The 25,000-nt window shown below is 36.2% G+C and overlaps 1 protein-coding gene across 1 annotated transcript; it reads left to right on the forward strand.

Annotated features, from left to right (window-relative positions):
- Nucleotides 1-7,111: 7,111 nt before the first annotated feature.
- Nucleotides 7,112-24,857, forward strand: LOC129760592 (bestrophin-4-like; the record flags this gene model as incomplete). The annotated part of the gene is made up of 2 exons (XM_055758251.1): nucleotides 7,112-7,283; nucleotides 22,435-24,857. Coding segments are annotated over 2 exons (1,159 nt in total), but the record flags the coding sequence as incomplete, so codon positions are not given.
- Between the last annotated feature and the right edge of the window lie 143 nt (nucleotides 24,858-25,000).

Below are 25,000 nucleotides of genomic sequence, written 5' to 3' on the forward strand. Positions count from 1 at the left end.
AAATTTCATCAGTTTCGATAACCCAGTTCAAAAGTAGGCAGTGTGGAAAATTTCCCAAAAGACAGGTTGCTAGTTGCCAATTTGTATACTTACTTAAGTTGTGTAATACTTCGATCTTCTACACTGCTCTCTAATCCACGATTCCGGTAGGTCGCCTGATCGTCTATAAACTTGATATTGGTATTGACTTAACTCCATTGGCGTCCTCGAGACACTCACTGAGTGCCAGCTTCAAAATTGCACAGTATTTTTGAATGGGACTTGGTTTCGGAATTCATGTTCTTGGATACAAAAGTGACTTCTTTGGCTTCGTATCACTTCAGGGCATCATTCGAACAGTGGATCAAATGAAAATAGACCCAAATAATGCAAAAGTTCGCCCTACCTCTTCGTTTGGACTTGAAACTATCCAAAGAATGCTAATCCAGCTGCAAAGAGCTTTAGAAGCTATTTTTACAGTAAATCGGGTTTTTGTTAAAAACCAACATTTCTATCGCTCCATAGTTCCTCGATCGAGGTATAAAGATTGCGCTTCCTGTATGCACTCACCACTGACAAAACAACCATTCGGACCTCAAAACTTTTCTGGCTATGCTAAGAATTGCGTAGAAATGTTTAATCACAAAACTCACAGTTGCGGCACGACTCCAATTAGTTTTCTAACACCCGTTGAAAGAGTTGAGTATTTTCCAGAAGTATGCGTAAAATAAAGATGCGTCGTTGCTTCTAGAGTGAGCTTATTTTTTCAACTTTTCAAAATACAAAAAAAGTACATTGCAAACAATACATTTTCAGCTAATCTTTAGGCAAAAAATTAAGGCAAAATAGCTGTGTTAATAAAGTCTATTTTCACAATTCTGCCGCGCATAGCAAGTCCGTCCCATTTGCGTTTTTGTTGAGTTGAGAAAACAGCAATTGAATTTTGTTACTTGATTTGACAAATTTCGTATTTTCCCACGGTTTTGATGGCAGCAATCAACAGCATTTGTTACTTACGTGACAAACAAAAACTTTTGCATCATTGCTCGTTCAAAAATACCAAAATTTGGTTTGTTTGTGATGAAAATTATACTCTGGGACGCTTATGCGAATATTTTCATGGTAGGTATCAGCAAAAATGATAGCAAGTCAGTCCCATTCCATAGCTGCAAACGCTGATGAAAAAACAAGGCTAGAAAGAGCTTGTCCCGGTCTATCGGAACCTATTTCTTGGACAACCTTGGGTAAGCATTCCAGATTGTCCAACATAAACCAGGCTATCGGATCTTTAAAGAATAAATGGAAAATACCCGGTCTGGTCCGGTTGCCCGGATATTGAAGTAAAAACTCTGATTTTTCTGAATTTGTTCACAATTTTAGCAAAATCCGATCCAAAAACTCTTATTTAAATCCTGAAATATAGTTCCAAAGTTCTTCCTCGTTATTCCAATATAGCTATGTAATTCACTTGACAAGAGCATAGATTGCGAATACTTAGTTAACCTTAGATTTTCTGCAATCGACATCTCCTTTCCAATTTGCATCAATAGCCAGCCATTTCTTGTTGTTACTTACTTACTTAACGATCCCGCGTTGATTCTCCGGCGCTAGGGCCGTGGTAAAAATCCTCCACTGTTGACGATCCGGAGCCAGCGTCCTCTCTTGGTCCCAGTCAAGGTCTCTTCGATAGTTCGGATTTCCGCGGCTGGGTTTAGCCGCCACGAGCTTCTGGGTCTGCCTGTTCTTCGATGTCCTTCTGGATTCCATTCAAGCGCCTCTCTGAGATCCAATTGCCAGGCCACCAAGTGCAGATGATATTCCGCAGGAAGCGATTCAAGAATACTTGCGGTTTTCGCGTCGTTATCGCATATGTTCACCAAGTTTCAGATCCGTACATCAATGCGGATTTGACGTTTGAGTTGAAGATTCGAATTTTTGTTCGAAGAGATGTCTGACATGAGCGTCAGATGTTGCGGAAACTCGCAAATGCAAATCGGGCTTTTCTGATCTTGTTCTGATCTTGTCCACCTATTTTATAGCTTAGAAGATATCTACCTACCAGTTCTTTTGGATTGGCTTAAGATTCGTGTTATCGTCATCAGAAGCCGAATCTTCGAATCTCACCACAGGTTTGGATGTTTGGTTTCAAAAACCTATTAGTCTTTCAGAACACCTCTTTGCTTTCTATAGGTCACGATGATGGATTACGGATATATACCGCATTGTTGACTGCCTTAGTTCAAAATCTTTTCGGTAACTTTGCATTATACCATATGGCCTGCATTTCGCCCTGATCTGTAAGCTTAGGTCTTCTGGTGATTGATTCCACTTCTTGCTGTCTATCGTTCAACCCCATCCAGCAAACATTTTTGTAGCTAGATTTTTATACTGTTTCGATATACGTTTCATATACATTATAGAATGATCGTATAGATGTAGATAAAACAACATGTACCTACCAAAGTGGAGGCAATATACACTGTATCAAAAAATTGTCCGTACAGCACGTACCTTGAAAACCAAACAATCAAAAAGTGCACTTTTTCAGTCAATAAAAATACTACAATTACATCATTCGCTGCAGAAACTAGTCCTTTTTGTAGATCAATATTAGAAATGTTTATGAATTAAACCTTATGAATAATCCAATTCATTTTGTATAGAAAGTCCCAAAAACGACGTCAAAAAATTGTCCGTACACCGAGGCCTTTGTCAAATATTAGTCAAGTAAACAGTTATATGTCAGTCTGTCAAACGCAGAAACGTGAGTTGAATCTCAGCAAAGACAATTTCCAGTGGTCTGAGCGATAAATACGGTAAAATGAACTTTATTTAGCATAAATCGGTAGATTTTCGTGTTTCCGGATGTCTACGGGTATTTTTTTTGTGAAAAGCAGACATTTTCTTGTTAATTAAATCCACAAAAATTAGCAAAAAAATGTCTGCTCCTCCCAAAAAATACCCGTTGACATCCGGAAACTGATTGCTGACCTGAAGAATGACGTTAAAAGCTTGTCCGAAATTGCAGGTATAGTAAAACGGCCACGATCGACGGTTCAGTATGTCCTTCAGAACTTTAAGAAGACTAACTCACTGGAGACCACTCCAGGAAGAGGCCGCAAATTGAAGCTTACGGATCGTCACTATCGCATCATTGTCATGGAAATCAGTCAGAATCCTAAAATCGGTGCCCCGAAACTAGCAGACAGCCTGAAGAATGTTGAAAACATACAGGTTAATACTCAAACGGTACGGAACATACTTCATGAGAAAATATACCGAGGTCGTGTTGCTCTGAAGAAGCCGTTTATATCTGCTAAATATAAGAAAGAGCGGCTGGAATACGCTCAAAAGTATGTCCTGGAACCGAAAGAGTTCTGGCAGAACGTCATATTCACTGACGAAAGCTAATTTAATATTTTTGGGTCCGACGGACATGTAAGAGTATGGCGTAATCCAAATACTGAATTGGATCCGAAAAATTTGTGACCGACAGTCAAGCACGGTGGTGGCCATGTAATGGTGTGGTATGCTTTCAGCGCAAATGCACCGGAAACTTGACATTCATTCACGGAGAAAAATAAATAGATTTATCAGTCATATTACGCGTCTACAGGAATATAAATATGATTGTTTAGTTCTGACCCGAAAATACGATCAAACCAACCATCAGCTTATACGATTAGTCTCCAGGGAGTTAGTCTTCTTAAAGTTCTGAAGGACATACTGAACCGACGATCATGGCCGTTTCACTATTCTATGCGTAATTCGAAGACAAGTAAATAAATAAATTTCGGACAAGCTTTTACTGTCATTCTTCAGGTTAAAAATCAGTTTCCGGATGTCAACGGGTTTTTTTTTTGTGAGGAGCAGACATTTTCCTGTTAATTTAATCCACAAATTGTTGAAATCTAATGATTTATGCTAATTAAAGTTCATTTTACCGTATTTATCGCTCTGACCACTGGAAATTGTCTTTGCTGAGATTCAACTCACGTTTCTGCGTTTGACAGACTGACATATAACTGTTTACTTGACTAATATTTGACAAAGGCCTCAGTGTACGGACAATTTTTTGACGTCGTTTTTGGGACTTTCTATACAAAATGAATTGAATTATTTTTAAGGTTTAATTCATAAACATTTCTAATACTGATCTACAAAAAGGACTAGTTTCTGCAGCGAATGATGTAATTGTAGTATTTTTATTGACTGAAAAAGTGCACTTTTTGATTGTTTGGATTTCGAGGTACGTGCTGTACGGACAATTTTTTTGATATAGTGTACATACATAAATTTCATTTCTTTCTAAAGTGATGAAAACTACACCAATTGGACGTATTCCGACACCTTATTCCTACCTATCGGAAAAATGAAAGTAAGCCCAAGATTTTTCTCTCATAGCCTTCAAATTGGTCAATATTACTCAAATCCCATCTGATTTGCAGCTATCTGGATGCACTGCTGGTTTCAGAGAGAACATTACGATGAGTTTCTCACTTGGAGCTCGCGCAGGAGCTAAATCATTTCAAAATTTTAAACATAGCGGACTTTCTGCCATAACCGATTTAAGCTGACTTCAGATGGCATTTTAAACGATCTTTTCACTATGCAGTTGGGATTGCGATTCGCAACAACATTGTATAAGACTTAAGTTATCATTTCTGATGCGCTTTCATGTTTGCTGGGACCACCTTTATGCTGTCGTATACTTCTATCACTAGATCCTTGGTTTTCTTAGTTTAAACCTTTCTTTAAATGCCATCGAAGAAGGGAAGATGATGTGCTGCTTAGAACAAACCCACGTGCTCACTTGTCCTGAACACACTTCATGTGGTCTTTTTCAACTCTTCAATTCTTCAACTCTAGCCCTTTTAGCTTTTTTAACAGGTGAATCACGTATCATCTATAGATTTTTTTTTGCTTGATATGTACCTCTAAGCCGACCATTGGAGAATCACATTTGAGGAGCTGCCTCAGAAAATTAGGCTAACTGCTACAACAGTCCGATCCTACGGTAGGTCTCTTCGTTTTGGAAAGCGTTACTTCTGTGGTCCAAGCTTCCACCGCATCGTTGACGTCTAATACCATACTGTTATTGGTTTTCTCCAAACACTTTGTCGATAAGACCTTCCATTTTGTATCTTCATCGACTTCAAGGCCTTCAACAGGATTTATAGCGCTCCAGATACTCTCTCGGATTAGAGCCATTCTTATAGTAAACGCCTATGAAGTGTAGTTTTCCCGATCTCAGAACTTTTCAATAGGCAGGATTACGCGTTGATCCATGGCGCTATCTACTCTTGGTTCCACTCTTTATCAAAAACTGGCAGCATTAATTTCCAATTGACTATTATTGGCGCCACAAACTTCTTCTGAATTTGCTGGTAATTACCTGGTTTGGCTAGGCCCATAACTTGTTTTTTTAACAGGAACGCTTCTTGTAAGTTAGCAGTGATTCAGTGGAGTAGAATTTTTTTCAAGGTAGCTTTTTTTAACATCACTTTGATCTCCAACACAAATCTTCTAAGGATGTGTTTTTGAAGAACATGTTTGCTGGCACCTTTATTTCAGCATATCAAACTGAACGAAGTTTGGAAACTTTGAGTTCAAATGGTCCATAAATAATCCATTTTTTCTGTATGAATACCTGGGCAGGGAGTTACTTTGAACAAAAGGGATGCAACGCAATCACACATAATTATAATTTGAATAAAACGGGGTTGCATAAGCTTATTCAACCTTTCAAAGAAGTAGTTTAAAGCTTTTAGTTTAATTTCAGTTATTATAGCCAACTAGCACCATCACTATTAACGGTTTAAACACGAACTATTGAGATGATGGTTGATTGAAATGAGACCCAGTGTTTTATCAGTTTACAGTGCCGTAACCAAACTTTTTTTTTGGCAGGCGAGTTGATCTGAAAAACCACTCTTGGAGTCAAAGAATTAATTTACGGTCAATTTTAAAGCACTTAACATTCAGTCAGACTTATGTGAACACAGGATAGTTGTAGGATAGGAAATTGTAATGCCACTTTTGGTATCTTGGGTCATTAAAATTTACTTTCACCCCGAAGAGGAGAACCGTTCAAATGAAGGTATTTATTCTACTAAGATGCATACACTGAAATTGTTTAAAGCTTTACAAAAAACACCATTATCAAGATTGTGTTCAACATTTTGTTACTCTTTAAAATGTATCAGACTGTACTACGAAAGCAGAAGATTCGACCTTTCACATTCGACTAAGACATATAATTAAACGACGTAGAATACAAAAATCGAAGACCATATCAAAAACACGGTTTAAAATATCCATCAAGATGAATAATGTGTTATACGTAAGTATTTCCAAGTTTTTCCAGATTTTCCAAGTTCAGTAGTATACTTAGCGTGTATTGACCCCCTGATACCTAGATATTTCGCAAGAAAAAAACTCAAAGAATTTAAATATACTTAGTTATACATTTGAAATCCTTCCTTTTTAATCAAAAATGTAGTTTTAAACATTTTCAGATTAGCTCTCAATTCGACTTTGTGTATTAGAGGGTTATCAAATATTTTCTTTAGACAAACTTTCAATTATTTCCCGAGGTTTCTTTTGTAGATTTTGTTCCGTGATGTTTTTAATAAAATCGCTAGTTCTACGTTTCAGTATACTTTTATTCGAATATCCTCAGAAAAAAAGCAGTTTTTCAATGGATGGTCGAATAACAGCAGACTAAAACGTAAAACTAGCGATTTTTTTTTAAAAACATCATTGAACAATATCAACAAAAGAAACCCCGAAAAATCCAGCGGTGATCAATAGTCGTAAACTTTCAATTATTAGATTTATCTTTTAAACTTGTACGTCTCGGTGACCAATCGGTTAGCGTGGTAAGATGGTAATCGCTGGGTCCACTGATGGCATGGGTTCGATTCCCATCTCGGTACTGGGTGTTAAATGTTATTCTTAGTTGTCCTCGTTTATTTAGTCTGTAAAGCCGAAATTGGCTAAGACGGTGTATGTCTTTTTTCTCTATAGTTTCATCTTACTCAACATGTAGAGTATGCTCTTACTTTCTTCTTATCATTGGCTAGATAAAAATAGTGCCACTTTATTCAATACCATTTTCCGTCTCCTCCAGGGTCTTTGAGGATATCGTCAAATACTGCCACACCTATCTGAATCTGATTCCGCTGTCCTTCGTGCTCGGTTTCTACGTCGGGATTGTGATGACCCGGTGGTGGAACCAGTACACCAGCATACCGTGGCCGGATCCGATTGCCGTTTTCGTTAGTGCCAACATCCACGGACAGGTAAGCGATATGGCGGGCGATTACACTTGTCTGGAGCAGGGGAAAATTATTGGTACTTGACACTATAACAGTGGAAGTCGTAAAACGGAAGTGCTTCTTCGGTCATTTGGAAGGTGTAAAAGAACACAGAATATCGAATGGAAGAATGTATGTCATGAAGGTTAAAAGTGCTTTTGCTCCTTCCGTTAACCAGTCAAATGAGAGGAGACTAGTGTTTTTACATGTTTAGAGAGACCCAATGTTTAAACTATGGAAGGGTATCCTACAGAATTCACGCATTTCGACTGCGGAAACAGACGCGCTTCGTAATAAGCAACATTGAAGAGCGGGAAATTTCGATCAAAAGTGGTGCTGGCGCCGCCCCGGCGTCGTCGGTTTTCCCACACCTATTTCAGTTTGGCGTCCTCAAAAGCCCGTGTAAGCTTTTGGATTAGTCCATCCTTCGGCTACAGTACAGGTTGAAGGTTTCAAAATAGGACACAAAAACCACAAGATTGTAGAAGAACCAGAAATCTGAAAACCATTCAGTCAGTTGATATTTTTTAAGATCGTTGTTGGTGTAACACATGAAACAATGTTTGAAAAAATATACATAACCCATATTTTTGACCCCCTTTCCGATTTGTATTTAAAATCTATATTGACACCCGGACCGACCTCAAACCGATGGACGGCACAGTTTGTCAGCTCGGTTGCTTATCGCCAGAAGCGAAATCTATTCTCTTTGTTTTTTTCATCAATAATGCACGGGAAGGTGCAACTTTCTTTATGGGACGTTCGATTGTTGATCGTTTGAAAATAGTAGAGCGGGTCGATATCGAGCAATCGTCAGTTTGCAAATTACTCGACATTGCCAGTTTGTCGTGGACATTGCCAATATTGACATCTCATTGAAATACAGTCAATGAACCCTTCATTAATGTAATTTTCAACTTTAATAGAAGGATACAAAACATGGCTTTACCTACCTCAAAAACAAATTCATGCAACAGTCTCAACTTGTAATTTATTCAAAGCTGAGCTGCAATAAACTGCATGTCAATACACCCATAGAAGAGGTTGCAAAAATCCAATGCCTATTTAGCAAATCTCTGTGCCGATAATGCGCTGAAATGTGCACTGTGCCGAAGACGGTATGTTTGAAAAACCGTAACTGGCATAAGGACTCGGCTCCCAACCAAAATGATGACCACTACATTCAAGCGAAACAAGAAAAACATTTTATGGGATTTCCTTCCTATTGGATAATTCATCCCAGAAACAAGAAAATAAAAATTAAAACCACAGCGCTGTAGTGAGAATCGAACTCACATCACCAATTGTATCGTCTTGCCAGTCCGACATTCTAACCAGTGTACTATTCGAGCTTCATGTAGGGCGAGGTATATTTGTCATAGGCTTTCTGTTACCGATCAATCACAAAAAAACGTACAACGGCGGCTTCCCGGCGTTTGGCCTCCTTTCAATGCATTCCTTTGTCTTAAGATGGAAACGGGAAAGGGAACGGGAGTGAAGGAACGGGAAACCCATTGAATGAGAACTGTGCTTTGCTTACTGCCTGCTATTACATACACACGCTACATATACACAGCTGCTAAAGCCGGGCAGCTTGGCCGGTGTTGTTTGCCGGTAAATTGAAGGAATGTTTTTGTTGTTGCTTTTGCTACATACACACGCACAGCTTAGCCGTGTTTGCCGGTTGATTGAATTAGAAGGAAGTTTTTGTTGTTGCTTTTGCTACATTCACACGCACAGTGCTCGGTTCGCTGGCTGCCTGGTGTTGGCCGGTATTTATTTCCATCCTTCTTCGGCTTGTGATGCGATGGGGAGGGACGCGAAAACATTTTTATTTTGTTTCATTCAGACATACGCAATTCGGTTGCGCTGGGAAGTTAATGCCGGTGGGCGCAAATCGAATCAGTGCCGGTCGCGTTATCTTCTTGTACCAATGATGCTATGAAATTGACTACACGCCATTGGCACAGAGGCTGAATTTTGGGTGTAGAAGCAACCTGACAGCTGAAAATTATGTTACCCATGGAATTTATGTCACATGGAATCGTTCTAGACTCTAGAGCGTTCGGAATTTGATTTAAAAATTTTGTAAAATGAGATTTTCCCATGGTCGGTAAAGAGAAATGAGTTCATAAAACAATCTTAAAAAATACAGTTTCTTTTTCAAAATTATGTAAATGTAAAAACTGTATTTCGATCGCATAGAACCCAAATGAAGTATTTTGATTCTTTTACAAATTTCAGTCTCAAAATATATTTCAGTAAACTGAGTAAATTTGAGGTCATTTTTGAATTTCTCAAACCCAGGGTTCCAAACAGCTTCGTTTCCGTTCAAAGCTCATCCATGATTTTTGTCAGGATTTTTAAGTAACGTTTACATGAGGTAATTTGATCTTTCAGGTTTGTATGGGAAAATTGAATATTTTGTACTGATAAAAAAACATTATTTTTGTTTCTTTTGTGGAACTGAGCCTGCTGACTTTTTTGTACCAATTAATAAATTCTTTTAAGAAAATTATCCGCTGAACAACTTTCTTGGAGCCGGTAGCTTCGTACCTAATTAGGCAAAAAAGTTAATCGCTGTTTAACAGGGGTATGTCTTTTGGCATTGAAAAACTATAAATTCAGTTGACATCACTGCTTGGTGCCTATAAGGGTATATACGGACAATAGTATTTGCGAAAAATTGGCCTCAGCCATAACCTCAAATTTTGATTTGCTAGCGGCCTCACCAGTGGTGAGGCTAGGTGCGTTACTAAAATCAGTATTTGCTTGTTTTAAAATAATATTTGTGAATATATTAAATTTTTAACTATCAACAGCTAAACGTTTGAATTCAGTAAGTGGCGTCCCTAAGTGGATAAAGATAAGCAATCTTTTGCTAATGAATTTTCAAGGTGAATTCAAAACATCTGAAGTATATTTTCATGTACTGCTTGATAGATTAAAAAGGAGTTGTTTGTAACTTCTAAACGAATGAAAATCAATCACTGATACAACCAAGCAAATGAATAAAAGCCCCGTCTATGTTGTCTAATCGCCTACATGCTCTGATTATTTTAAACATATCCACAAAACTCGCTGCATCGTTCAAATGAGAGATACAGTAAGTTGTTATTTCTTTCAGATAAATGATGCGTTTTATTTCACATTCGAATAGAAATCTACGGGAAAGTTGCAAATTCTCAGTACTCATGAAAAGGTTTTCCAATAACAATGCAATCAAAAAAATGTTAACATTTTCCAAATATCAATGCACTTGGCATCCCTGAGCACCCGAAAAAATCAAAACATGAACATTTGTGCATCGCTTTTCCACAGGGCGAATTTGTGGATATTAGTACCGGGAAATCGCGTTTATCGTGCGCCCTTCTCAAAAATCGATTATGTTCTTCCATGGTTTGAGGTTAGGGCTGAGGCCTTCTGCTAAGGTGGTGTTCGTGTAGAACTGTCAATATATCCTAATTGAAATATTGCATGAAAAGTAGTCATGCAATCAGAGGTGCCAGGTCGTTTTGTCAAAAATCAGGACACCGCGAAGAAAAAATCAGGATTTTTCAGGACACCACCAAATTGGTGAAAACAAAATGCAGTTCTGCTTAGATTGCATAACTAAAGGCAAAATATAGGTGCTGAAGACGCCTCGAATTATGCAACTGAAGCGAGAATAACCTTTGCTGGCCTGCAGTTTATATCGAAAAACCTCATTTAAATGTCATTTGAATCAAAGAATCTCATTGGTTCAACTGGTTAAACTATTTTATTTACGATTTGTTTAATGTTCTCATCATTTAACAATAAATTTAGAAATGATTTGGATATTTTTAAAAAATCAGGACAAATCAGGACATTTTAAGGGCCATTTTTCAAAAATCAGGACAAGTCAAGCGTTTTCAAAAAATCAGGACGGTCTCTCGAAAATCAGGACAAATCCTGATAAATCAGGACACCTGACACCCCTGCATGCAATACCTCGCTAGGCACCCAGCAGTGATGTCAATTGAATTTATTGGTTTTCAATGCCAAAAGACATACCCCTATTCAACAGCCAATAATTTTTTTGTCTAACAAAGTACAAAGTTGTTCAGCGGAAAATTTCCTTAAGGGATTTTACAAATTGGTACAAAAACCCTAAGCCTTCGACAACTACTCTAATTTTTTCTACGATCTTTAAATTACTGTATTGTACAATTTGTACCTACTTAATCCCACCCAAGCATCTTGCATCCAAAAACATGCGTCCTTCAACCATTTTTTTTATGCTATGGCCTTTATCGGTTTCACAAGTTTTTTAGTTTACAGTTCTAAATAACGTTCTGATCCATAGGTTGAGTCATAGCTGTCACATTTAGAGGCATGAATAAAACAGTGAGAAAGTCATCATCGCTTTTGAGCTCATCATTCATATGATGTGTAGACAGAGCAATTATCAAGTAACATTATAACGGAGAAAATAAAACCTTTCAGATGCAAATTTAAGTTCTGATGAACCAGTTTTGGAAAATTACTCGAGTCATCGAGGCATTTTTAGAGGCGAAATATGACGTATCGTTCTCTGTTACATTACTACATGGCATGAAAGTTCAAAATGATGCTTCTAAATATCTAAATATGTTTTCTGATTAATTTCATCAGGATTATTTAAAAAAAAATGCTTTTGAAAAATTACCCGATTTGGTCACTGTCCCCAATCATTTTTAAAAGCATGCAATTTCACTAATTACACCCTGGTTATGACTTCAATCTTATAGTGATCAGGTAGGCTCATATTGGTTTAGCTAGATCAAAAGGTTACGATTTTACCAATTATATTTCTGCCAAATCAGCTTGAAACGTCCAACAATGTAGACATAAAATAAGCTATTATGGCTTAATTTTGATCAGGCATCCTGTAATTTGATGAAAAGTTTAAGTTTTAATTTAGTAGTTAACTTAGGAATCAATTAAAGTCGATTGAACTTTAGACACTCAAATTACAGGATGCCGGATGAAAATTAAACCATAATAATAGCTTATTTTATGTCTACATTGTTTGACGTTTCAAGCTGATCTGGCAGAAATATAATTGGTTGAATCGTTACCTTTTGATCTAGCTTAACTAAGATAAGCCTACCTGACTATTATCAAATAGAAGTCATAACCAGGGTGTAATTCCTGAGATTGTTTGCTTTAACCTTCCTTTGCGGTTAAAAAAAAGGACAATAAGCCGGTTAGGGTCAAAACTACTGAACCGATTTTCATAAATTATACCATTTTGGAATCGTTTACGTATATTTTTCGTCTACAATCACTATTTTTTACTTGGTATGAATCTTTAAATCAGCCAAAGATTAGCTGACATAGTGAAGTTTCATTAATCGAATCGAGATGGTCACGATCTTCGTTCAATACGCCAATACGTCTTTTGGCTCAATTTTCAGACATCAACAAAATTAGAACATTTTTTTCGTCTGCATATATAGATAGTAAACATGTAGACCATGGGTGACTAAGATTATCAACAGGCTAAAAATAACAATTTTTCGAAAACCCTTTCAAAAAATTAAATATTTCTACCTAAAGCATGGATCATCAGAAATCTGGACGCACTGTTTATTTTACCATAGCGCTCCTAGTTGGTGGATCTGGAATTTTTTGACAGTACTTTGTTCGGAAATGTTTCCTCTATCAGTGCTGAAAATTTCATAACGATTCGTTTTGTTCCATAAAAGTTACACGGGATAGAAGCCGCGAGACGAAAATTAATTTTGGACACCAACGTTCAAAAATCCGATGTGGTCTGGTTCAAAAATCACGAAATCTGATTTTGGGAGGCTTCCTGACCAAAAATTTTACAAAGCCACTGGTCGGAGTGATGTCCCCATCAAGTTCAAATTCGTTTTTGCCAATAACTTTGCATAAAAGTGATTGATCTGACAAGATATTTGGAGCTGCGGCCGAAAATTTGAGCAGAAAACATTTTTATTTCGTTTACATAGCTCCGAGATAGACCCTTTTTAATGCGTCCAGATTTGTAGTGATCCATGCTTTATGTCTGGGCTACTTACTTAGAAGGCCTATTTGTTTTTCAGACAACATACAGCTACACTTCAGTTTTTCATTGTTCAAAGTCTAAAAAAAATCTGAAAAAATACTTTGGAAGAAAGACTGTAGATCTAGCTATGGAATACTCAAAAAAAAATTCACATAGTGTCCAAAAAATCTAAAGGTAGAAGCTATATGTTGCACATACAGTACCGTTCATAATTGTATAGAAATTGGAAGCAAGTACACTGTCTCTTGGACTTTGAACTTCCATAACTATTTACTCTGCTTATATTTTAATATGGGTATAATACAATACCCATATTAAAATGTATATTGATTGAACGAAGGAAAATCACAAAGTAGGAGCAGGAATCTTAAGAAATGACGTTGAGGAATGCTTTGGCCTTCCAGCTATGTGCAGCATTTTTTCGGCTGAGGCCTTTGCTTTGAAACATTGATTGCATTGATGCATTGCAACTAGGGACCTCCACACACCCATGGATTCAACAGACCCGTGCAATGATGGCCAATGATAACATAACCGTAGCCTGGATACCCGGCCATGCAGGCATCCCGGGCAATGATAGAGCTGATAGATTAGCTAAATCCGGTTGTAATGAAGCTCTCACGAATGTTGCTGTTCCCGCTCAAGATCTAAAACGATTCGTTAAACAGAAAATACGAGAAAAATGGGAATATACTTGGAGATGCTCGACAAATTTCCTGAGGAGAATTAAAACATGCACTTCCAAACCAACGGATCGCAGATGCGCAACCGAGCAGAGAATTCTAAGTAGAATGAGAATAGGTCATACTCGTTTGACCCACTCATTCTTATTCGAAAAGAATCCGCCACCTGTCTGCCAATATTGTGGAGAGCAAACTACAGTCCAACATATACTTGTTGATTGTAGAGGGTACGATCAAGATAGGATAGACCAACATCTCACCGGTGACATTTGTGATATTCTTAGCAACGAACCAGATAGAGAAAAAGCCCTCCTACGATTTATAAAAAGTGTTGATTTGTGGAACAAAATTTAATAGACTTAGGAACTAGTTTGTATAATTCTTTTTCGGACACGAATTAATAATAATAATAATTATATTTTTTGATGAAATTTTCTGCATTAGATAGATCAACTATCTCACAATGATTTCACAAAATTTGAGCTTTCTAAAATTTGTGTGGCCTGAGATACAGTAATTCTACGAAATTGGACTTTTTGGACTTTTACCATTCAAACTGCAATATCTCAGAAATTACGCTACATTTTTTATCGAGATTTTGCAGAGTGATTGTTGAAGTATAAAGCTAGCATGTCTGAAGTTTTTGAAAAGTTCTATCGATGGATTCAAAGTTACGTGAGGTACAATATTTCAGGCATGAACCTAGAAATGCGAATTCAATAGAATTTTGGACGATTCATGAGAACAATATCGTTTCCATCCACAAATCAGTCAAAAATGTCTGGCAAAAGCAATGAAGAAAAGAAAAATTGGAATCAATGATCTTTTTTGTGTTTTGAAATAAGAATCTCGCGATATTGTTTTGATTTTTTTGTTGAAAAAGATTACCTGGTTGTTAAACATAAAATAGGATTTTCCAATGGAAACATTCGTCCAAAATTCTATAGAAATGGCATTTATAGGTTTATGCCTGAAATATTGTACCTCACATAACTTTTGATCCCATCGATAGAACTTTTCAAAAATTTTAGACATGCCAGCTTTATATTCCAATAATCACTCCGCAAAATTTCAATAAAAAATGTATCGTAGTTTCTGAGATATTGCAGTTTGATTGGTAAAAGTCCAAGAAGTCCGATTTTCGTAGAATTACTGTGACAGTGTGCTTGCTTCAAATTTCTATACAATTATGAACGGTACTGTATGTAAGTATAAATTTTTTGAAGGTAGCTGTTTTTATAACTTTTTGTCAATTTGCAGATTTTCTTGCTTTAAAATTCAACTTTGTTCTGGATTTTGAGTGATTTCGTATTTCTTACTTCAGCTTTTTTGGACAATAAATGATTTTTTTTTTGCATTCCGTAGTTGATTTACAGTCTTTCCGAAGCATGTTTTTTTGGATTTTTTCCTTAGACCTCGATTTGCGGAAAACTATTGGTGAATATTGTCTGAAACACATATTTGAGTTACACTACGCAGTCTCCATAACTATAAATTATGTAAAAAATTGTTGAGAAACAAGAGAGACGTAGCGGTTTCAATCAAAGAGTGTCAAATTGACACTCAAGGTCTTATAAGGGAGTTTGTTTTCCTGGGCTGTCCATAAAAATAAATGACGCGAAATAAAAGATTTCAAGAATTCATTGAGGGTATATATGAATAAATTGTTTTATTTGGATGCACCCGAAGAAAGTTACAAGCCGCTGAACTTCCAATAGTGTCATATTGACACTCAAGAGCGGATTAGGGTTAAATCGATTTCATGGTCGCAAAATTTAGAAAAAAAAAACTGCCACTGTACCAAATTTTTCAAGCTCACCGTTTTCTTAAATAGAAATTGAAGGAATTTTAATTTTTTTAAACCACTCTGAAGAGAAAAAATTGATAAAAATATTACCGTTCTTAAGAGTTCCTAAGGCATTCAAAAGATTATTTTTCTTCACATGGTTAAGTTTCAAAATTAATAATATTGCAATAATTTCAGAAGATAGGACCCCTCATCACTTTCGAGTTGAATCTCAAAATTGACTCAAAATTGACTTTTTTTTTGTAATCGTACATAACCAAAACGGTGAAAATCCAGTTGAAATTCTTTATAAAATTTCATAATACAAAATTAGGTTATTGGATTTGAAAAATGTGCCGGGAAAAACCAATCGGAATACATGGCAGAATATGAGACAGTGATATTTTGTAATTTTAAGAATGGAAAAATAATGTTATTGTAATTATTTTTCTGTGGAAGCCTCCTTGTAACATTACATATAACCAGATCAGTACCTATACTTTTTTTTTCAAATGATTATTCTGTAAAGCTTCGCGGCCCATGAAAAGACAGTCGCGGGTCACATGTGGCCCGCGAGCCATGGTTTGGCCACCCATGATGTAGACGATTTCAAAATGTTACAGTTTATGAAAATCGGTTCTGTAGTTTTGATTTTATAACCAAAATAATAATCCGGGTCTATATGACCTTAACCTAGGGTTGCCATCCGTCCCGCAAAAGCGGGACATGTCCCGCTTTTTTGTTGAATGTCCCGCTGTCCCGCTTTTTCCTCAAAATGTCCCGCTTTTTTTCTTGGAAAACTTTTACAAAATTAACTGCCTGACACAGGAAAAATTCGAACTTTAGTCTCACTTTTAATTCTATGATGAACAGAAATTTTTCTGATCAACTTTTTTCTTCAAATAAGCAGAATTTTTCATAGCTTATATTATTACAATACAGAATAAATCTAAAGCTCTTAGCATTACAGTAAGATTCTGATTCAGTTAAGTGTTCTTGCAGTACGTAAGCCAATGTATGAAAAAATATTTTGTTAAAGTTGCCTCCAGACAGGGCCGTAGGAAGAACCGACTCATGGGGGGGGTTTTGATGACTAAGTTTTTTTTCTATGATTTTTTGTCTAACAACACACATTCTCCGTATGAAATTGAACTTAATAGAGGACAAGAATGCCACAAGGATGGTGTATCATTTAAAACCTTAAAAAGAAAAGTGGTCCTTAGCCTAAAGGGTGAGCTAACTATTTTTTAATGAAACCTCTAGAAATAATATATGAAATTTGCTTTCATCGACGGTTAAAATTTTTGAATTTGTTTTAAAGTCTGGTAGACCAAAGTTGTTTGGTTTGAGCATAAGATAAGTTCTTTTTAGAGTAGCCTTCAATTTCTTTAAAAAAAACTTGTTCTATACTCAAATCAAACAAGCCCAATCTTCTAAACTCTTTTGCGAATTCCAAGATTCTATCCTTTGATGAAAATAAATAAAATTTTCCAAAAAAACAGTAAAAGATAAAAAAAAATCGAATCATATTTTCCTGATGCAAACTTGAACTAAATTTATGGTTTTAGTTTTAAATTTGGCTTTAAAAAAAGCTGCAATATTAATAACTTTAAACAATACACCGAAAAACTAAAAAAAATGTGCAGATTTTTTAGGTGAAGATCAGGTACAGACCCCGTTCGTTTTTGGCAACATTCGATTTTGGCAACATTCGATTTTGGCAACATCCGATTTTGGCACATGTGCCAAAATCGAACGGTTTTTAGAAACAACATTACAATTTAGTTTTCGTTATAACAGGACCAATTTAAATCAGACAAATACCACTAATACGTTTTTGTGTTCTGAAATGGTGATAAAATGCAACAATGAAAACAAAAGTTTTTTAAAAAAATTATTAAGTATTAATAAAAGACAAAAAGATGGAAAATTCAAAAAGTTTAAAAACAAATTCAAATAAAAGACTGAAAATGACTAAAAAAACTAAAAATGATGAAGAACGAAAAAACAGCAAGTATGACCAATGAAAACAAACATTATAAACAAAACAAGATGAGTGCAAAATGCATCAAAAACATGATGAAAAAAAATCAAAAATTACTAGAAATGTTCGGAATTGACTAAAAATAACGTTTTTGATAGTAATATTAGTTATTTTGTAAAAAAAACTGATAAAAAAGTGGAGAAAAAAAACCGTTCGATTTTGGCAACATTCGATTTTGGCAACACAAAATGTACGAGCATGTTGCCAAAATCGAACGGGGTCTGTACATGTTTCTTAAACAGGAAATATTTTTCATAAAGAATCTTGTAGATGATTTTTTTTAAATTTAATTTGGAATATTTTGCATGAATCAAAACTTAGAAAGTTAACTCAAATTCTACTTTATATTTGTGATTTTCAGCTGAATTGTGGGTACAAACTTATTCTGATTAAAAAATTTGAAATTTGGAAATTGAATTGAAAAGCAAATTTTTAAGTTTATGTTCTCTTGAATTTCTCGACTATTTTATGTTGATTGAAAAACTCATTCACAAGCAAATTTTTTTATGTATTTTAAATTTGAATTCTAAACCTGAATTCAAAAATTGAACTTTGAATCTGTTTCCGTATTTCTTTACGATTTCCAAAATGTACAAAAAATACGATTGCTGAATCTCAATTCCAGATTTTATTTTCATGAATCATTAATTTAAATTCTATAGTGCTGGTTTAATCTTAATTCATTATTTCAATTATTTATTTTTAATATGTTTTTTGAATCCGATTTAAAATGTGAATTTCGAATGGTGAATCAGAATCTGGTTTTAAATTTTGGATCGCCACTTAGAAGCTTTAAATGTTTAAATTTTGTGTTAGAATAAATATTGAATATTGAAAATGCTTTGATTTTCGAAAAACATAAAGGCTTCTTCTGCGACTCACGAAATTTCACGTCTTCGTCCTGAATCCAGAAATGCTTCAGAAAAGAAATTTGTATATTAATGAGCTCTGAAGACCAAAAACAGCTCATCCGAACGAAAATTTCAAGGCTAGAGAGGCTATTTAAGCCTGCAAAACCATATGAAATTTCGTAAGTCACGTCACTCGAGTCGCAGAATAAGCCCAATGATTCAAATTTGATATGAAATGCCAACCGAATTCGAACAAAGATTTCAAAGCAGTTCCATTCCTAATTTCTTATGATTATTCGAACTGAAAATAAAGAATCCTAAACTTGATACAAAATCAGAAATACGAAAATATGAGAAATACAATTTTGGTTATAGGAATATTGAACCAGAACCTCCAAAATGGGTTTAATTTAAAATATAATATTCAGACCTAAATTTCTATGATAAGATTGCCACATTGAACGGTTTTAACCGGATTGGCCTGGATGTTTTATATAAAATTTGGGAAAAGTCTGGTCCGACCCGTTTGCCCAGATTTCATTGGAAAAGCCCGGATTTTCCCGGGTTTGCAGCAAGTTTCAAAAAATTATCATGAAAGGTTTTTTAAGCTTTTTTTCTAGATTTTTGATGAGCAATTCCTAGGTTTTGACCAAAATTTTCCGGTTTTGCCTGGATTTGATCGACAATTTTGAAATGAAATACCCGGATTTTGCCAGGTTTTTATATAAAGGCTTCTTCTGCGACTCACGAAATTTCACGTCTTCGTCCCGAATCCAGAAATGCTTCAGAAAAGAAATTTGTGTATTGATGATCTCAAACAGCCCAGATACGTGCCGAAAATAAATCTGACAACCTTATTCTATGAACAAGTGAAAAAAATCTTAAAAACTGTAGCAGAATTTTGCACTTGAAATGGGTTTTTGAGGTTTTTGTATTAGTTTTAAGTTCAGATAGTTACTCTTGAATATCTTTGCTCTATTGATTATCATAAATTGATTATGAATTAAAAATATGTGTAGAGTGTAGAGTAGAATACCTCGCTTCCTTTTTCGAACCATCATGGGGGGGGTTTAACCCCCAAAACCCTCCCCCCCCGTTCCTACGGCCATGCCTCCAGATAATTATAAATTGTAGAAATTTAGAGATAAACCTTCTCGACGGAATCTTAGTTAAATTTTCAAATATTATACACCACCTTTTTCGACTCAATTGTCCTTATATACTTTGATGGATGGAAGTTTTCTTCATGTTTTCGATCTTTCAATACCGCGTCAAACACAATGGTGTTTAACGCGGTATCAAATCCGCCGTTCACATGAACGACTTGAAATATTTTCTCTCAAGTAACGTGTTAATTTGCGTGAATCGTGGAAATCAACACGGTGCACACATCACTGTAAATCTGCGTTAAAAAAAACCTCAGTGTACTTTCTATGATCAACTTTGGCCGATTGTTAACGTATAAGTTAGGCTCATTTTAAAATTTCCCTAAATGTCCCGCTTTTTTTCGCTGTGTCCCGCTTTTTTTCGTGAAATGTCCCGCTTTTTTCTGAAAGTATCTGGCAAGCCTACCTTAACCGGCAAACAATTATTGTCCTTTTTTGCTGGTTGACTATGGTAACGTTATTCAAAAATCTAAAAATGATAAATTGTAGAGCTTCTAATTTAAGGAAAAGTCAGAAAATTTCACGATTCTAGCGTTCCTGAGATATCGCTTCGACAAATTACAGTTCGGGTCATATAGACCCCGAGCGCAAAGGAAGGCTAAAAAACGTCATTATTACACCCAAAGAGTAGATTGCAAAAATTCAATGCCGATTGAAGCTAATTCTATGGCAAAAATGTGGTAAAACGAACATTGCGCCAAAGATGACATGATTACCTTTGTGACTGCTGGCATAAAAACTCGAGAGAATAATAATGTATTACCTATTTTTTCTCAGGGATTTTCATACTATTGTATAATTTGTTCCAGAAACAAGAAAATTAAAAAATCCGACGGAGAGTAAGCATCGAACTTAGGACAACTCTCTTAATTCGTCTTGCCAGTTGCAAAGCGTTCGTTTTCTCTTTGAATGCTTTGTATTCTCTTTGTATTCTCCTTTGTCTACTGATAAGATATGGAGAAACGAGAAAATATTTTTTTTGATTTCTTTAAGACATATGCAACAAGGTTGCGCTGAGAGCAATGTCAGCGGTCACCAGGCTTGCAATTTCTCTAACGAGAATCACCGATGTGCTCGGTTTTCGATTCTCGGTAGAGATTCTCTGAAACGCACCGCAGAGATTTTTAGCCGAACCTCTGTAGAGAATCTGTAAATCAACACGACAGAGCTAACACACACTACAGTGAAAAAATGTTTTCACCAAGGAGAGCGACAGCGACGGCAACTGGCTTGGCTTGTTGCGTTTACCAACACATACGAAGCTGAACCACTCGCTCGAAACATTCATCGTTTGTTGATGCTATTATTATGCACACCGTCGTGTTTGTTTTTGTCTTTGCTTTTTGGTGGCTTCAACTAGTCGGTTCTGTGTTTTCACCGGGGTGCTCTACAGTGACAAATCGTCGCACGCCGGAGCTATTGAACTTGGGTGTGTGTGGCTTTCGAAACCGGGGTGCGAATAATGTGTGGAGAGGATCGAAAAATCTCACCCGGGTGATTTGCAACTATCGCACGGGGGTGTTTTTTTCTCCGTTCTCCGTTTTTCTCGGTAGAGAATGGCATCTCTGGCGGTCACAAAGCTTGTTATCGCCAATTCTGTGCAAATCTTATGCCAATTTCGTGCAAATACCGGGATGTCATGATTGGAGTAGATTTAGAACTGTGGCTGTAGCTGAACAACGTGGCGTGATTGTTGTAAATGTTCCAATAGAAATAATTCGAAAATAGGAAACAAGAACATTCCAAACCGTAATAAATGATAATGTGATAAATTTTTGTATATAAACTGATGGTAATCGTAACAAAAACCTTCCGTTTTAATGGAACTTACTTCACACATAATTTTACACTAATTTAAAGGAAGGTGTGTCCTTTATGAATGTCGCGGGCAGAGTTTAAAAAAAAATTATAATACAAACGAGTCGATTCCTATATCTTTACAAGTGGTTCGATAGATGTGAAATTTAAAATCTGGGGTAAAAGCTGGTTTCTTTAACAGTTAAAAACCTCTTCCACGAGAAGTTTGCCATACAACATGAACAAACAAAATGAAAGAACTTGATCAATAATAAGTGATTTTATCAATTTGGATATAGATTCATATTTTGACTTGAGACGCGTGATAAAATGATTTATTGTTTTGAAAGACTTCTCATACTTTCGGAAAAAGTGAGAAAAGCTCTCACTCAAATTCATGGGAAAATATAAGAATTTCGAACAATTATCAATAGGTTTCCAAAAACAGTGGTACACAAACAAGTTTCGATATAATGAGATGATTTATTGTGTTTGCAATGGGAATAAATTTTTAATTATCAATAAAGAATGTGATAAAGTTTGGCAGTATTGGAAAAAAAACAATGACTTACCGTATGTTAAAAATGAGAAGTTTTCTTAGTTCTATTACCTTTGTTTGAGCGTTAAACTAGAGACAGTTATCAGATAAGTTGGCTAAACAAGACAAATTAGCCAACAAGTTTTATTTCCACTAGTTAATAGTAATAGTCCGCCATAAAAGTCGCATCAAAGTATATCATAAAAGAGTAACATATTTTAAATTTTACATTCGCAGGACGAACGAGGGCGTGTCATGCGGCGAACGATTATGCGCTACGTGTGCCTCTGTCTGACAATGGTGCTGACCAACATATCTCCCCGGGTGAAAAAGCGGTTTCCCACCATTGAGCATCTGGTGGAAGCCGGTCTGTTGACCGACAATGAGCACAAAATCATGTCCGATCTTAACACTAAATTTCCGCGTCATTCGAAACATTGGCTGCCGATCGTGTGGGCTGCCAGTATCGTAACCAGGGCGCGAAAAGAAGGACGCTGCCGGGACGATTTTGCTGTCAAAACAATTATTGATGAGCTGAACAAGTTCAGAGGTCAGTGCGGATTGCTAATCTCCTATGACACGATTAGCGTGCCCCTAGTATACACGCAAGTGGTAACGTTGGCAGTCTACTCGTTCTTCCTGACCTCGGTTATCGGGCAGCAATGGGTTGAAACCAAGGAAATCGATTCGGGACTGGTCAACAAGATCGATCAGTATTTCCCGGTCTTCACCACCTTGCAGTTCTTCTTCTACATGGGATGGCTCAAAGTGGCTGAATCTCTGATCAACCCCTTCGGAGAGGACGACGATGACTTCGAAGTGAACTGGATGGTAGATCGCAACGTCCAGGTGGCGTACCTGATCGTGGACGAAATGCACCATGAGCATCCGATCCTGGTCAAGGATCAGTACTGGGACGAAGGATTCCCCATCGAGCTACCCCACACAGTGGCATCAGCAGAGCACAAGGAGGAACCACCTCAACCATCCACGGCCAACATCGAAGTTACGCGGAAGAACGCTGAAGTCATCCCGGTGGTGCCGTCATCCATACGAGTCGACGAAATGGTCGGTAAAAAGGGTCAATCTTATGATTATGCATTCCCTGAACAACAAGCTATGCTTGACGACGAGGTTAGCGAACGAGTGCTGGAGCAGCGCCGAGATTCTTTTTCTCGATTTATTTCAAAGTCACTTTTGTTTTATGTGCGGTCTGTTGGTTGAGGATGCCCAAAGGAAATGACACCATGTCCGAATTAGATCACTTCCAATAGCGAAAATTCGTATGATGTTTTCCATCTAGCACCTCAACACGAACATGTTCCAAACTTAACCACAATCCCTCTGTAAAACGGTGGAAGGATTAATGTTTGTGCTAAATATTTTATTCATTTTTTACTCTTAGCTAGAGCCAATATCTTCTCCGATAGAAGCAGCGCTTTGTTTATCTGTTTTCGTTGTCACAAAACGAAACTCACAAAATGAAAAACCGAATTGGATAAGTCAAAATCTACAAGCAACTTTTTCAAGCAACATTCCAAAAACACGAAACCTTTCGTGATACACACAAATCCCCCAAAGCACTCGCTTTCTAATCTGGTAAACTCCCAAATTCAGTCAACTCAACATAGTTAAGCACTCGTAGCAAATTTAACTCTAGCAAAACACTCACAAGAAACCTCAATTAAACCAACATGTTGATGACGATCGCACTCCTGAGGCAAAACTTACCTTAAAGATGCATTAACAAAACCTCGAATCCATTCGCTTTTGAATAATGGCTCGTAAATTAGGATACAACTGCTGGCAAGGTCAATTTCTGTCTCAGTGAGTTTCGAAACAAATCTTTTTAACGGCACGATACCCCAGAAACACAGTAACTTCTGCACGAATGATCGATAACAGATACACCAGAAACACAAATTTTTGGTAACACAAGAATGCTTTCGAAGTGAATCACCTCTGATCGAGCCTTCGGCTGCATCCAACTGTAACAAACTTAAAAAAAAAAAATCCGTATGGTTGAAGGGTTATAAACGTGAATAATCTTAACGGTGTGGCTCGTGGAATAATTTAAATAAATTTTCTGTATAGTTAACTTTAATAATTGAATCTGGAAGAAACGGTAGGTATATATAAACAAAAAAAAAGACAAATGAATGCAGTAACCAACTTCTAACATTTTTGTGGTTACCAAGAGATATTTTGAAGCAAAATAGCACCCACAATATTGTTCGTAGCTTGTAATATTTGACACATTTCATTTCAACGGGACTGTTTGTCCTAAAGTATGAAAAATGACCTTAAAAAAAATTTTTTTTGATAATTGATTTGAAAAATTAAAATTTTATAGTTGATGTAGAATCATCGAAATCATATGAATGATTTTCCCGTTTCTTAAACCTGTTACCTAATCATTTTCTATTTTGAAATGTTCGTTTGTAGATAACGTTAGTGAACGATAGTACTGATAGAATTTTGTATTTTTATGTCCATATTTGAGGCATTGTTAGAACATGTGTGATTATTTTTTGGCTAAATTAGCAGTGGCATTTTGTTCGTATTCTACTCAAATTGTTTCTTTTTTCAGGCTGAAAATTAAAGCTAACCCAGAACTCGATTTAACAGTTTCATAATAAAATAAGATTCTTTCTATCATATGAACACAATTTTCGAGAGGTAATGTTTTTAAAATTGAAAGAATCACAGAAATCAATGATTATTTATGTAGAAAATGAACTTATAGGTTAAGGATCAAAGTTCACAATTATTTTTTAAAAGCCTTCAGCGGCATTTACTTTGT

Source organism: Uranotaenia lowii, unplaced genomic scaffold (genome assembly GCF_029784155.1).
Source record: "Uranotaenia lowii strain MFRU-FL unplaced genomic scaffold, ASM2978415v1 HiC_scaffold_672, whole genome shotgun sequence".
In the NCBI taxonomy this organism is placed as follows: Eukaryota; Metazoa; Arthropoda; class Insecta; order Diptera; family Culicidae; genus Uranotaenia; species Uranotaenia lowii.